At 35.7% G+C, this 13,113-nt stretch overlaps 1 protein-coding gene across 1 annotated transcript in view; it reads right to left on the minus strand.

Moving 5' to 3' along the window:
- Positions 1-1,525: 1,525 nt before the first annotated feature.
- The window catches only part of SCLT1 (sodium channel and clathrin linker 1), a 249,958-nt gene continuing 238,370 nt past the window's right edge, over positions 1,526-13,113 (minus strand). Inside the window, exons 19-21 of the mRNA XM_011996445.1 lie at positions 8,777-8,855; positions 6,213-6,308; positions 1,526-2,072 (exon numbers count right to left, since the gene is read on the minus strand). Of these exons, the coding sequence (XP_011851835.1) occupies positions 2,010-2,072; positions 6,213-6,308; positions 8,777-8,855 (238 nt within the window). The 3' untranslated portion in view covers positions 1,526-2,009. The remainder of the gene's footprint in view (positions 2,073-6,212; positions 6,309-8,776; positions 8,856-13,113) is intronic.

Below are 13,113 nucleotides of genomic sequence, written 5' to 3' on the forward strand. Positions count from 1 at the left end.
CTCTTTGTTATGACCCTCTCATTGCTCCTATTTAGTCTCCTATAATGACTCATCTTCGTGAGCTCATTCAACAAATAAAGACATTCCTTCAGGTCCTGTTCTTAAAAACTCAGTTGTTGAAAAAGCAGTTATTGAATACCCTCCACGTGCCAGGGACTATATTGGGTGCTAGGGAGAAAATGAATGAGAATACATGTGGTCTTACTCTTACAGAGCTTGTACTCTGTTGGGGAGAAGATGACATGAAAGAAAGTATTCCAAAAAGAGTTAATTACAAATATTGATAAGTGCTTTGAAGGAAAACTACGGTGCACTATTATAAGCAATATAACAAGGGGATCTTTTTGAGGCTAGGGAGGGCCTCTGAGGAACTGATATTTGAGTAGAGATCTGAAAAGTGTATAAATAAAAAAGTACATGCAGATGCCAGACACAGTGGCTGAGGCCTGAAATCCCAGCACTTTGGGAGGCCAAGGCAGGCAGATCACCTGAGGTCAGGAGTTCAAGACCAACCTCGCCAAGATGGTGAAACCCCGTCTCTATTAAAAACAGAAAAATTAGTGGGTGTGGTGGCGGGTGCCTGTAATCCCAGCTACTTGGGAGGCTGAGGCAGGAGAATGGCTTGAACCTGGGAGGCGGAGGTTGCAGTGAGCTGAGATCATGCCTCTGTATTCAAGCCTGGGCGATTGAGCAAGACTGCCTCAAAAAAAGAAGGTACATGCAGAGACCCTGTATTGGGAGGGAGGATTTTATACTGATGAAAGTAAAGAAGGCCATCAAAGTCAGAGCACAAGAAATGGAGGGGAAGAAAAGTGTGGGAGGAGGCTGAAGTGACTGCTATTCACATCATGGAAGGCCCCAAGAGTAGCTCTTCCACTTCCACAGCTTCAATTCTCAGCTCCACACAAAAGGCTCCCATCGCACACTGGGGCCTGCCGAGGGGTGAAAGGGTAGGGGAGGATCAGCATTAGGAGAAATACCTAATGTAGATAACGGGTTGATGGGTGCAGCAATCCACCATGGCACATGTATACCTATGTAACAAACCTGCACCTTCTGCATATTTACCCTAGAACTTAAAATATGATAATAATAATAAAAAAAGATTCCTATGACTGTCTTAACTGTTAGCATCAGTACTAAATTTCTGACTGATGGTTGAATATCTACACGTGAATGTTTTCATGTCACCTTCAACTCAAACTCATTATCTTTTATCTGGACAACTGCAGCAGTCTCCTGATTGGTTATCCAGATGCAAACCTCTCTGCTTTAACCAACAGAAACCAGGGTGCACTAAGTTCAAACCAGAGAACAGGTACATGTATCTATGAAGATCAATAGGACTTCAATAGTTCAATGCCATGCAGTCTTAGCACCTAAGATCTCCATTTGATTAGTATTGCTTTAAGTAACATGTAAAAAACTCCTTCCAAATTCTTAAATATCAAGTTTCATAAATACTGAAAACTGTAAGTTAAAAATGAAGCACTACAATCATACATTAAAATACATGACAGCATTGTTTTAGAAAGTGCACAATTTATTACATTTATGAGTTCATAATAAAATGGATACTTAGGAACTTTAAAAATGAGTTAGAAGTAACAATTAGATGTAAAATTTTCAAATCTTGGAAACTGAAATATTAAATTCTAGAATTTTCTTAAAAACTCTTTCTTATGAAAGAGAAATTTGCATAGTTTGAAAATTATTATAGCCTTTCAAGGGAAAAAGGAGGAATTAAAAAACAGACACGTTGATGAAGGCAATGAGTTCTTCTCAGCTGGTTTATTCTCCACTGAAGCTCAATATAGGATTATATTTTCTTTACTTACAGGAAGTGGTCACTGCTCTGTTTTCCAATAACCCTCAAAACAGAATAACAATGCTTACGCAAAATAACACAAGCCTTAACTATTATACTCTGCAGGCTTTACCATTTCAATACACTTCTAGTCCAACTGCTTTCCCAACTCTAAAGTTCTGTGAATGAACTATGAATATTTTTAAATATTTTCCAGATTCATCAGGGAGGCTGCTTTTCTTCTCTGCACTGTAATCACACTGAGCTGCAATTAAAATAAACAATCGGTAAGTAGTTACTTTTTCTGTGGAAAATCTTAGATTAATACAAAGTAGAATGCATCACAACCTATAAGTACTGAAAACGGTCTTATTGGAAAGGGTTTTGTAAACGATCTTTTTCTTTTTGAGGCAGTCTTGCTCTGTTGCCCAGGCTGGAGTACAGTGGTACAATCACAGCTCACTGTAGCCTTGACCTCCCAGGGTCAAGTGATCCTTCTGCTTCAGCCTCTTCAGTAGTCACTTTGCCTGGTTAATTTTAATTTTTTTCAGAGACAGGGTCTCACTATATTGACCAGACCAGCCTTAAACTCCTGGGCTCAAGCAATCCACCCACCTTGGTCTCAAAGTACTGGGATTATAGGTGTAAGCCTCTGTGCCCAGTCAGTGATCGTTTTTAAATTAATATCTATTTTACTCTTAAAACTTTAAAATGTCTATTACATTAGAGAAATGCAGGTCAAATAAGACATTCGATAGCTCAGGGTTGATATGCTTAGAATTGTAAAACATATTCCAGATGGATGAAAAACATCTAGATAAAAGTTAATCAGGAAAGTTTCTAAAACACAAACTAATGTGAGCCAACACAATGCAAGGCTGATAATAAAGTGATGATAGATCTTAACAAGAAAAGTCTAATAGAAAAATAATCTTTAAATGTTAGTAGGAATTGATAATATATACACATGGTAAAAAAAAAGATCTAACAGTATGAAATGGTAGACAGCATAAAGGAAGTCTCATTCCCATTGCTGTCTTTCATTCCAGACACCTCTCCAGATACAACCAGTATTTCCAGTAAGGTATGCTTCCAGAAATATTTTAAATGAGAATATATGTATTTCTTCTTTCCTTTTATTTAAAAAATGATGAAAGAATTATAAACACTTTTCATCTTGTTTTCTTTTCTTCTAAATTATCTACCTTAGAAATAGCTCTATATTAGGACTATTATACTTTATTCTTCTTAATAGCTGCAAGCTATTCCTCTGTATGAATACTCCATAATTTAACTAGTCTGCTATTGTTGGGTATTTGTATGGTTTTTAATCTTTTAAAATGACAGACAACGCTTCAATCAGTATTTTTACATGTTTGCTTCCTGGCAAAAATGTTTCCAGGTGCAAGTATGGGTCAAAGGTTACATACATTTACAGTTTTTGAAAGATACTGCCAAACTGTGCTCTGGAGACTGTACCAACATGTGCTTATATCAGTAACGTGTGAGACTGCCAGCACAATGCTTTTCCAAACTTCACGATCTGATAGGTGAAAAATGATGTGATTACAGTTTACATCTGTATTTGTCTTATAGGTGAGGGTGAACATCTTTTTAAATGGTTAAAAGCCATCTGTCCTTCTTTCTCCATAAACTTCCTTTATATATTTGTCTACTGGACTGTAGCATTTTTTGAAAACTTAGGCATCCTTCGTATGTATTTAGGGCATTAGCCTTTTGTCATATATGGTACAAATATTTTTCTCGGTTTGTCACTGACTTTATGACTTTTTCTGATATAGATATTTGAAACTGTGAACATATTTATTATTTTTTTTCTTAGCTTCTAGGTTTTGTGTTCTTGCATTGAAAGGCTTCACCACACTGATTTAAAAAACTCATATGTTGACAGATCACAGTATGGCATTCAACCATTTAGAGTGATACACTTAGAATGGATGAATAACATGTAGAGAAAGTTAATCAGAAAAGCACATTTAGAGCAAAGTGAATCAGCATGATTCAGGGCTTGTATTGAACCAGTAACACGATGCTGCACTGCACTATGGTAAGTGTGATGTGTCAGAGACGATAATAATTTTAAAATTTTTCTGCATTTTGTTAATATCATGCATTTAGTAGGATATTATTTCTAATAGCACTTTTTCAGTTTTTATAGGAAAATTAGAAGATTCAGAGAGGGCAAATATAAAAATTAAAAAAATAAAATGTACATCTTACAAAAAAAGTTGATCACCTGGACTCATATAAAACAGAACAAATATTAACTCCAGGGAAGAAATTCCTTTTTGGGTAAGGGGAAAGTGCCAAATGATTACCTTCCATCTTCAAATAGGAACAGAAGGGAAGGAGACAAGCTTAGGGAAAGATTTGTTACAGAACAATTCGTGAAGTGGTTACTGACAAAACATTTTAAAAAGGTTACTTAAAAGAATGGTGGAATCTTTCCCATTGGTGAGTTTAAACAACAGAAGAAACATCAGTACTAGACTGTTTAGGTTTAATTTTTTCAGGGAGGAAACTAATCTAGCTGCTAACTGGTTATATAATTAATGTCCTGTAATTGTACCGTTTTTACTATAGAACTCAAGGTAGCTGATTTTACGTAGACATTTTCTTTGCCATTTGCCTTAAAAAAGGTAAATGAGAAGCTTTAAAGATTATCATATAGAAATTTAATTTCTTATATATCCTTCTAAATATCTACTTATCACTAAGGGAAATGCTTTACATGTGTTAATTCTTTTGATCCTTTAATAACCATATAAGGGAGGTGTTATTATCCTATATTAAACATGAGGAAACTGAGGCTTAGAGAAGTTGAAATTGCCCAAAGTCACATGACTACTTAATGGCACTAAATGGCACTAAGGGATTTGCCTGACACAGAAACACATACTCTCCAGATACTGTCCAGTGCACCTAACTTCTGTTACCTTATAACCTAAATATGTTCTTAAATAATTGGCTAACCCATTAGTTAATTCATAACTTCATCAGACATAAAAATTATTTGAAAAGACTGTAATTACTTTCAAGAGGGAGAGGAACAGAAGGATAAATTATCACTAAATTTTCTTTAAGTGGCATGCCATGTTCGTAACAGAAGTAGATTTTTAAAAATCTGTAAATATCATGAACATAAACTGAATTCAGCAAGCAGAGTGGCTTTACTATGTATAAAATGCTGTAGTATTTAAGAATATTAATTTTGATTGAAATAATAAATTTATAAGCAAATATAATTAATAATATAGTAACTTGATTTGTTTTTGTTTTCTTGCTTGCCCTATGTATCCATCCATTTGAACTGTCTGTTTCTAGTCTATCTTTATAATCACTGAACTGGTCTCATTTTGTTCCTCATAAGAGGGACTATTGCTCCTACTTTATAATCAAGGGCCCACTTCATTTATATGATGTGTGTGTATTAAGAGAAATTATCCCTTAGTATTTCATTGATATTCTGCATTTTCTACTCTGTTTCCCACTGGACAACTTTTATATTTTAGATTTTTTTGGTCATATGAAAATATGCATTAAGTAAATTAACCTGTAAGCCAAGGAATTTTTTTTCCACTGAAAAGTAAAATAAAAACAAAGGCAGAGATTTTGAAATATTACTTTCAAAGCAATATTATCTACTTTCAAATCTGTTAGTGAATATCTGCCTAGTTTTAGACAGAATATAATTCCAGAGCAGTGTTGTATAACAGAACTTTTTGTTATGACAGAAATGTTCCATATCTACGCTGTCCAATGTGATAGCCCTAGCTACATACGGCTATTGAGCACTTCAAATCTGACTAGTATGACTGAGGATCTCAATTTTAAATTTTATTTAATTTAAATTAATTTAAATATAAATAGTGGCCTGTGGCTAGAGGTTATGATAGTTAAGACAGTATATTTCTTTTCTTTCTTTTTTTTTTGTTGAGACAGGGTCTCACTCTGTCCGCCAGGCTGGAGTGCAGTGGTAGAAGCATGGCTCACTGCAGCTTCGACTTCTTGGGCCCAAGCCATCCTCCTGCCTCAGCCTTCTGAGTAGTTGGAACCACAGGTATGCACCACTATACTTGGCTAATATTTAAAATTTTTTGTACAGAAAAGGTATTGCCGTGTTTCACAGGCTGGTCTTGAACTCCTGGCCTCAAGTGATTCTCCTGCCTAGGCCTCCCAAATTGCTGGTGTTACAGTTGCGAACCACCACGCAGAGCTTATTTTTGTTTCCAATGTTTACTTTTTCAACCTCACATATTAAAGGGATTAATTTTAAAATATATTAATCTAGTAAAAATAAACTCTTAAGTTCTCTGGGAACTTCTAAAAAACTTATCTTATCTTTGAACTGTTTACTATCTAGGGATAAGAGGATGCTCCCTACCTGCTGGGAAGCTGAAGCAGCTCTCTCTTCTGCCTGACTCAGACGCCTTTGAAGTCTGTTGGCTTTTTCTCGATGCTCTAGAATTAGCTTTTCATTCTATTAAGGGGAAATAGAAAACAAGTTAGAAATCCATATGTGATATGGAGATGTTTTGTGGAATAATCAATGAAAAATCTGGACATCATTTTACCACTTATAAAATACAAATAATATTATCTCAAAATTTACATTTTTTCAAGTTATGAGCTTTAAAATAAAACTTAGCTTTACATTCTTAATAAATTGTTTTCTTTCTCCCACATGCCAGCAAAGAAGGTGAATTAACAAATCTCAAAGCAAAATGACTCAGAAGAATAAGACTTTCAATTTGTGAAGATCACTGCTTCAGAATCACCTGGACTGTGAAAACACAGACTGCTGGGCCTTACAACCAGAGCTTTAGTAGGGTTGGGATGAACTGTTTCTGTATGTTCCCCAAGACATCTGCATACTCCAGCGTCTATTAGGGTCAACACAGCTATTAGGTACTGTCATGGGTTAAATTGTGTCCTAACCCCCAGTACCTATGAATATGACCTTGTTTGGAAATAGAGTCCTTGCAGATGATCAAGTTGAGATGAGATCACTAGAGTGGACCATAATCCATATGACTGATGTCTTCATAAAAGGGGAAATTTGGACACAGAGACATACATGTACAAAGGAAAGACAAGTTGAACACAGAGAGAACACAATCTCCACGCCAAGGAATGTCTGAGGCTACCAGAAGCTGGGAGAAAGGCATGAAACAGATTCTCCCTCACAGCTCTCAGAAGGAACCAACAATGTCAACACCTCAATTTTGGACTTCTAGCCTCTGGAACTAAGAGACAATTATTTTCTGTCGTTTAAGGCACCCAGTTTCTAATACTTTGTTATGGCAAGAACTATACAGGCATCATGAATACAAAGCTGTCACAACATACTGTCATGCAGACAAGTCCAAATAATTTATCAATTAAAAAACGGATTAGCTATCTCCATACTTACTAGCCTGGTTATAGTACATCTGAGAAAGTATTTTTGTACAACTAGAATTGTTAAACAGTTTTTCTGGCACTTATCTGAATGAGATAATAATACAAGCCTAATCAGGAAGAGTTAGAAAGACACATTTTCTTTTTTTTTTTTTTTTTTTCGGAGTCTCTTTTTGTCGCCCAGGCTGGAGTGCAGTGGCCGGATCTCAGCTCACTGCAAGCCTACATGGAAAAGGGTTGGGATTACAGGTGTGATCCTCCACGCCCTACTAATTTTTTTTTTTTTTTTTTTTTTTTTTTTTGAAAAACACATTTTCTATGAAGAATCAGAAACTTACAGTTCCCATGTACTAACATACAAGTGATAAGAATGAATGTTATGGCTATGACAGTAATATAAAATATTGAAATAACAGTATCCTGCTAAAATGAGCTTATTATATTTCTTATTATGCCCCAAAGTAAAATTAAATGTTATGAAGAGAACTATATTGGCTGGTCCAATTTACCAAGATGTTTAAATCTGTAGCCTTTAAATTTTAAGAAGCACATCACATGCTAGAGAAAACATGGGGGAAAAATTCTATCATCTGTAATAATCATTTTCATATTTATAATCAGACTTCATATAATGCAACTTCTTCTATACTGCTACCATAATGGCTGAGGAACAGTTTAGATAGGATAAATCCTAATATATGCAACTGTTCCTTTTCTATTCTCATTTTGGTTGCTTTTGATCTTCCTATATTATTAACATTACTGTACTGAATATCTTCTTTTAAATTTTTCTGTATTGTAAATTACTTCATCAGAATAGATATCTGGAAGTGGGAGCTACCTGAAAGATTATTTTAATGGCTATTCCTTAAATAATTTCTAAATGGCTCATATCAATTCATAATGCCATGATGCTTAGGAGTAATGATTTCACTATAGTTCCTATAGTAGACCACAAAGATGGAGTAGACCATATACTCAGGGAAATTCCAACAAACATTTGAAGTTAGAACATCAAATGAAGATTAACATCAAATGAAGAGATCTAAAAAGCCCCAATCATAATCCAAAAATTGTTTACTTTTTGAACGCCTCAAGGAAAAAAACTTGAACTCTTGCTATATTTAGTTCTAAGTCATAAATCTAAATATATTTTAATATATTACAGTAGGCAAAAGTATTTTTTATGTGATGTGTCTTTTGGGATGGATTAAAATGAAAAAAGATGAATGGGTTAAAAAATAATTTTAGAGATGCATAAGAATAAAGGGGATCCTAATACATTCTCTGAAATACTACAAAAGTTCTATTGGTAAAACAGAAATAAGAGCTCTACCTTTTATTATTTACATATGATGAATCTGATGAATCACTGACGTTCAAAGCTTTTATTCACATTATATTGCGTGTCGGCTTTTAGGGTTATGGATGATTTCTGTATTGTTATTTCCAAGTAGAGAAATAATTTGGATTTGGCTCAGGTAAAATTCTATAACATGTGTATCAAGCTGCAGCAGAAAGCACTTCCCAGGGGAGTCATTATCTTACCTCAACTACCTTTTCATTTGCCATTTCCAGCTGAGAAAGCAGCTCTTGGGTATGAAGTTTCTGTCGACTCAGCTCACTCCTATTAACCAAAAGACAGCACCAAAAAATCCATTAATATAATTGTTCCAAATAGAAAACAGAATCTTTATTAGCAAGATACATGTTCATGATTTGAACAAAAATATCATCTTCATGTGCAAAATAAAGTCACTTACTAACAGACCATACCTCAAAGGACTCATTTATTTCTTTTTAATAAAATACACATATATTCTAGAGATCGGTTGCACAACAATGTGTATATATGTAACACTATTGAATTGTACACTTAAAAATAGTTAAGGTGGTAAGTTTTATGTGTATTTTATCATAATTTAAAAAATTTTATCACAATTAAAATGGTAAATTTTGTTATGTATATTTTGCCAAACTAAAAAAAACAAAATAAAAACACATATTTTAAAAGTACAAAAGTATCTTCAATAATATTTTGAGATACTATTAGACACTAAAATAAAAGCATACTCATATCAAAAAGATACAGTATTTATTACTACAAAATCTCGTAAGCTACTGTGCTTCTTAGCTATAGTATGTGTTTTTTTTGTTTTTTTTTTGTTTTTAATGAGACGGAGTCTCACTCTGTAGCCCAAACTGAAGTGCAGTGGCATGACCTTGGCTCACTGCAACCTCTGCCTCCCAGGCTCAAGTGATTCTTGTGCCTCAGCCTCCAGAGTAGCTGGGACTACAGGCATGCACCACCACGCCTGGCTAATTTTTTGTATTTTAGTAGAGATGGGTTTTCACCATGTTGCCCAGGTTGGTCTCGAACTCCTGAGCTCAAGCAACCCGCCCTCCTCGGCCTCCCAAAGTGCTGGGATTATAGGCATAAGCCACCATGCCCAGCCTTAGTATGCATTTGTAAGATTCATATACAGTGCTTTTTAGGGGAGCTCAACTCTTAGAAATTTAAGGCAACATTAATTACTCCAGTATCACTTCAGTGCGGTACAGTTAGAATTCTTATTCATGTTTTGGTTGTAAATGTACTGTATTTTACTCATTCATATCATTTATGCTTCATTACCTAAAAGTATCTTATGCACAGAACTGTCTTCTTTGTTGTTGTTCAACATATAAGTATTATACTGCTTTTAGTCAAAAGTCACTTCAAGAGTTTCAGGTTAAGGGTACATACAATGTAGCATTAAAAATAACTTAGTCTGAACAAAGATCAGATAAATTTGTGAGTATTACATATAATGAATCAATGACATTCAAAGCTTTTCTTACTGTGTGTGAACTTTTAGGGTTATGGATGGTTATGGATGATTTCTGTATCATTATTTCCAAGGAGAGAATTAATTTGGATTTGGCTCAGGTGAAATTCTTGATTCAGTATTGGCTTTTATCCTTTGACCTTATTTGTGCTTCTGAAATCAATCAACAGATTAGCTCTTCCAAAATAACTTAAGCTTTGATTTTTTTCAAAGGAGCCAGCAAACAGCCTACAAATTTGGTAAGCCTCTCAAGTGTCCTATTATTGAGTGAATAGTTGTTAAAAATAGCAAGTAATCTGTTATAAATATATAAAACAAAAAGCAATGCCATCCACTATTCAATTATACAAATAGTTACCGAACATTCGTTACAGGCCAGGTGCAAGATATGTGGTGGCAAACATAGTTGTTGTCATCATAGAACTGACAGACTACGAGGGAGATCAGTTATTCTAACTCAGTGATTTCATAAATACAGGTTCACTGACTATGAGGGGTTTGAGTATCTATCATTAATTCCATGACAGATAAAGCCAAATATATTGTTTTAGCTTTGAGTGATAATAACAAAATATAATAAATTATTATGCTTACTTTAAAGTATCTTCTACAGCTTAAAATTATTGCCCAACCATCCCCCCAACAACATAAGAAAAAAAACAACTAAAGAATGATAAACAAAATGACTAGTGGCCAGTCTTCTAGGTCAAATGTAATTAAAGGTGAAAGTTATACATATTAGTGCTGATGAAAAACAAATTGTGAGTATAATTGAGATTAAGATGAAACAATGATCACATTTATAAAGTTAGCCGACATTCAGTTTACACAAAACTTTTCAGGGAAACACCTACTTGTATAATTTCATGCCTAAACTATTCTTCAGTTCTTACTCAAGATAATCTGAATGATGGATAGTAATAATTTTCCACAATATTTAAGATCACAAAGACATAAATCATTAAATGAAAATATACTTTAAGTTACCCTTAATCCACGTAAATATTTATCTCTTTATATGTCAAGCTCTGTCTCCCCCACTGGATGGTGAGCAACTTTGTTACTCATCTTTGTACTCAACAAAGCTTGGCAAATAATAGTGAAAATGATGTGATGATGATAATAAGAGCAAACATTTCCACAGTATTTGCTTACAATGTGCCAGACACTGTTGTAGGTGCTTTCATAAATTAATTTAATATTTAGTTTGCATGACTAATATATGAAATTCTCATTTTTTTTTTTTTTTGAGATGGAGTCTTGCTCTGTCGCCCAGGCTGGAGTGCAGTGGTGCCATCTCGGCTCACCGCAAGCTCTGCCTCCCAGGCTCATGCCATTCTCCTGCCTCAGCCTCCCAAGTAGCTGGGAATACAGGCGCCCACCACCACGCCCGGCTAATTTTTGTATTTTCAGTAGAGATGAGGTTTCACCGTATTAGCCAGGATGGTCTCAATCTCCTGACCTCGTGATCTGCCCTCCTCGGCCTCCCAAAGTGTTGAGATTACAGGAGTGAGCCACCACACCCAGCCCTGAAATCCCAATTTTTACATATGAGAAAATTAAAAGACAGAAATTAAAAAAATAAGTAACTTGCCTAGGATCACATAGCTTGTCAGGTTTTTTTGTTTGTTTTTTGAGACAGGGTCTCACTCTGTCACCCAGGCCAGAGTGTAGTGGCACAATCACGGCTCACTGCAGCTTCCACCTCCCAGGCTCAGGTGGTCCTCTTGCCTCAGCCTCCTGAGTAGCTGAGCCTACAGGTGCATGCCATCATGCCCGGCTAGTTTTTTTGTATTTTTTGTAGAGACAGGGTTTTGCCATATTATTGCCCAGGTTGATCTAGAACTCCTGGGCTCAAGCAGTCCTTCCACCTTGGCCTCCTGAAGTGTTAGGATTACAGGCGTGAGCCACCGCATCTGGCTAATTGTCAGCTGTAGAGTCAAGATTAAAAAAAACTTGGCCCTTTGATTCCAAAGTCTGTGCTCTTAACCACTGCCCTATACTGCAACATGGAAGGTAAATAATGAAAGTTCGTTGAATAACACACACACACACACACACACACACACACGCAGAGAGTATATGTGTGTATGTGTATTAGGCCTTCTAGGAATATGAAAATTTATATACTTACTTGGAAACCTAACAATTAAATTTTTACTTCAGACTTCCTCCCTAAAAGTCCAGTCTTAAATTCAAACTTAACAAGCCTAATATCAAGCTTTTTGCATTGTCTCACAAATCTACTTCTCATCCTGCTGCTCAGTTTTTATACTGACATCTCCGCTCTAGGTGTCTAGGTTAAAAAGTTTAAAGTCAACTCCTATTTCTCACTTTGTCCTTCTTTTTTTTGTGAGACAGTCTCGCTCTGTCTCCCAGGCTGGAGTGCAGTGGCATTGATCTCAGCTCACGGCAACCTCCACCTCCCCCGGTTCAAGTAATTCTCCTGCCCCAGCCTCACCAGTAGCTAGGATTACAGGCACCCACCACCATGCCCAACTAATTTTTGTAGTTTTAGTAGAGATGGGGTATCACCATGTTGACCAGGCTGGTATCAAACCCCTGACCTCAGATGATCCATCCACCTCGGCCTCCCAAAGTGCTGGGATTACAGGCATGAGCCACTGCGCCCAGCTTCTCATTTTGTCTTAAATGCAACTTCTCATTTACCCCGAAAGAGACTCTCTCTTTGATAGGTCTCTTGCATCTATTTTTCATTCCTACCCAGTGTTACCATCCCAATTCAAGTTCTTAGAACTTAATTCTTAGATTTATTGTAGTAACAAGCTGCTTGGGTTTCTCAATATCAAGTGAAACAATATATGTAAAGTACTCTGCCACAGGGCATATGAATGCACTCAACCGATACAGTGGGTTTCCCTCTCTAACCCATGTATCTCTAGCATATTTCTCTTTCCAAAACACTACTTTAATAACTTGCTTCCTTGGGCTATACTCTTCAATGGCTCTCAGCTATTGGACAAAATAGTCCAAATTCCTGAGAATGTCATAAGCTCCTTCAAAATTTTGTGTAACTTATCTTTCCAACCTTATCCC

The sequence above is a fragment of the Mandrillus leucophaeus genome, unplaced genomic scaffold (genome assembly GCF_000951045.1).
Source record: "Mandrillus leucophaeus isolate KB7577 unplaced genomic scaffold, Mleu.le_1.0 Scaffold513, whole genome shotgun sequence".
Classification (NCBI taxonomy): Eukaryota; Metazoa; Chordata; class Mammalia; order Primates; family Cercopithecidae; genus Mandrillus; species Mandrillus leucophaeus.